Source organism: Ictalurus furcatus, chromosome 7 (genome assembly GCF_023375685.1).
Source record: "Ictalurus furcatus strain D&B chromosome 7, Billie_1.0, whole genome shotgun sequence".
NCBI classification, from domain to species: Eukaryota; Metazoa; Chordata; class Actinopteri; order Siluriformes; family Ictaluridae; genus Ictalurus; species Ictalurus furcatus.
The window spans coordinates 3,296,276-3,299,231 of NC_071261.1; the positions used below are offsets into that span (position 1 = coordinate 3,296,276).

Consider the following 2,956-nt stretch of genomic DNA (forward strand, 5'->3'; position numbering starts at 1 on the left):
AAACTGTTCTGTGTGCAGACGAATCAAAATTTTTAATTCATTTTGGAAACCATGGACGCTGCGTCCCCTAAACTAAAGAGGAGAGGGACCATCCGCTTTTTATCAGTGCTCAGTTCAAATGCCTGTATCTCTGATGGTATGGGGGTGCATTAGTGCCTATGGAATGCGCAGCTTGAACATCTGGAAAGGCACCATCAATGCTGAAAGTATACACATGTTTTAGAGCAACATATGCGTTTATGCAGATTCTGTCCCATCTTTACTTCTGAGAGACTCTGCCACTCCAAGATACTCTCTTTATACCCAATCATGTTACTGACCTGTTGCCAATTAACCTCATTATTTGCTAAATGTTCCTCCAGATGTTTCTTTTTAGTAACATTTAAATTTCCAGTCTTTTGATACCTCTGTCCCAACTTTTTTGAGATGCGTTGTCGCCATCAAATTCAAAATTACCTTATTTTTTCTTTAAAGTGGTACATTTCCTCAGTTTAAACATGTGAAATGTTTTCTATGTTCTATTGTGGATAACATGGGTTTATGAGATTTGCAAGTCATTGTATTCAGTTTTTATTTACATTTTACTCAGCGTCCAAACTCTTTTTGGAACTGGGGTTGTAATTGCCTGTTAAAATTTTTGCATCTCCTTTTGCAACAGCAAAATTCTACAGATAATTCTCCTTTGAGGTCTCCTTTGAGCAGAAGAATAAAGTTGTGACAAAACCATGGTGATAAACAGATTTCCCCCCAAACAAGTGGTGTAATATTGTAATATTGTGTGTGTCATATATATATATATTTTTAATCAAAATACAGACCACTTCTATTTGGCCCTAGTGAAATACAAAACATTTTTATCCCAACTTTTCAGTTTGCTTGTACAATCTGAACTGAGGTTAACAGAATATTAGCCTATGAGTAGAAGCAGAAAAGCTCACATCAGTGGTTCTTAAAATGGGCTTCTCTGGTGTGAGCTCTATACTGAGTGGGTCTGTGGCATTTATTTTACAGTTAACAGAGTCCCTGGTTACAAAATCTTTGAGAAACTCTGGATTACATCATGCTTAAATCACTCTTCCTCCACTCAGTATTTTAATTCACAATGATCTTGATTCATCATCACTGTGTATGGTCAAATCTAATTTTAAATCCAAATTCCACTGACAATTTCCTTATTCATCAGTTTCATCTTTAGCATATCAGTATGATTAAACTTACATCTGATTGAAGTGCGTATAAATGTGGATAACATTTAAAAAACATGAATAATGTTTGATTTGCCGTAAAATCACCTAGGTGAATGTATTCAGCAATTTGTAGCAAGTACAGTAAAGTAATAATAATAAACATTAAATACCATTAATTTCCCTAATTACCTACACAGGAACCGTGTACTAAAGTAATGGTGTCAACAGGTAATTTGTAAATGTGTTGTTTACTGACAGGTGCATGCAGGACACATGTATTTTACATAATTTCACAAAAACAGAGCATGTACATACCTGTCTCTATATGCCTACGCACATACATTTATTCATCTTTAGTGGGCACATTATCATGGTCAGGGTCACAGTGGATTTCAAGCCTATCCAAGGAACACTGGGAAAGAAGCAGGAATACACACTGGGTGGGTCATGAATTTATTTGCCACAAAGCTATTGTTAATTAAATAAACGGGTATATTTTTAACCAATTATTAGCATTTTAAGATGCCAATAGTAAGGATGATTAACTCAGAAATAAACATTAGCAGATTACACAAATAGTGGTTGAGCTTCAAAAGCGAACTGACATCATGGACAGTTGCTTGAGCATGAAAGAGGTAAAGATGTAAATAGCTCCATCTTGTGAGAAAAGCCTGACTCCAGACAGGTGTAGTGCTTTTTGTACAGTGTAGTTGGGTTTCCTGTCACTGTGGGCATCAGAGCGCAGTAGTACAATGCAGAGTCGGTTATTGTAGCAGAGGAGATGACCAGATCCACTTTCTTATTCTTTTTATCAAGTTTTATTGACAGTTGTGGATGAGGTGGTTGAGCCTGTGTGACATATTCACTGGTTTCATCAATCAGAAGCAGAAACTCTGGTCTTGATCCAGGTTTTTGTTGATACCAGTGGAGACTGTCAACTGATCCAGTATATGTGCAGGAGAGTGTGATGTTGCTGCCTTCAATTACAGACATGCTGGTTTGATCTGGTGTAATGCTGTTGTCAGCAGCCTCTGCTATAAATACATTACAATCATATGATGAACATTTATTCAAAATAAAGTCAAGGGGAAATCGTACTTTTTGTTTATTATAAAAACAATAATTTCATGACTTACCAATATCAGCAATAGTGAAGAAAAACAAGAAGAGCCGTACCATTGTTAGCCTGAGTGTTTACTTCAGACCTCTAGCTTTAGAAATAAATGCTAGTGTTGTGTATTTGTCTCTGATGTCTTCACATGTAGCTCCACCCACTCATATTTATTCATTTTCATGACAACTCTGCTTCATCTCATACTGAAAAGGTAGGTTATTTATTTATGTATTTATTCATTCAGTTGTTTGTTTGTTTACTTGCTTGTTTCTTTTTTGTTTTGTTTACAGTAGTCATAAAGAGTAAAGTAAAAAAAAGTGACAGAATAAAAGTTGTACTTTTATTTATTTTATGTGCTTTTGTTGTCATGCGACAGATTCAGAGACGGATGTAAATGCAGTTTAGAATTTATTAAGAAACTGGCAAACCAATCAGAAACGTGAAGCAACTTTGTAACCAGGGATTGTACTTCATGACAGCTATGTTTGTAGGCCATGGTGTGTTCTGGTATGTGGAGTCTCTGATGGATTCTGGCGCTGGTGTGAGATTTGTTTAACATACCAAAAACATCCGGAAAAAAATTCATGAATAATCAAATATGGCCATAAGAAACCAGGGATTTACATGCACTTACGTTTAATTTCATTTTTCAGTA

At 35.7% G+C, this 2,956-nt stretch overlaps 1 gene segment (V, D, J or C); it reads right to left on the reverse strand.

Moving 5' to 3' along the window:
• Window positions 1-1,631: 1,631 nt before the first annotated feature.
• LOC128609482 (T cell receptor alpha variable 17-like) lies at window positions 1,632-2,641 on the reverse strand. The segment is given in 2 exon segments: window positions 1,632-2,221; window positions 2,324-2,641. Coding segments are annotated over 2 exon segments (471 nt in total).
• Window positions 2,642-2,956: the final 315 nt, after the last annotated feature.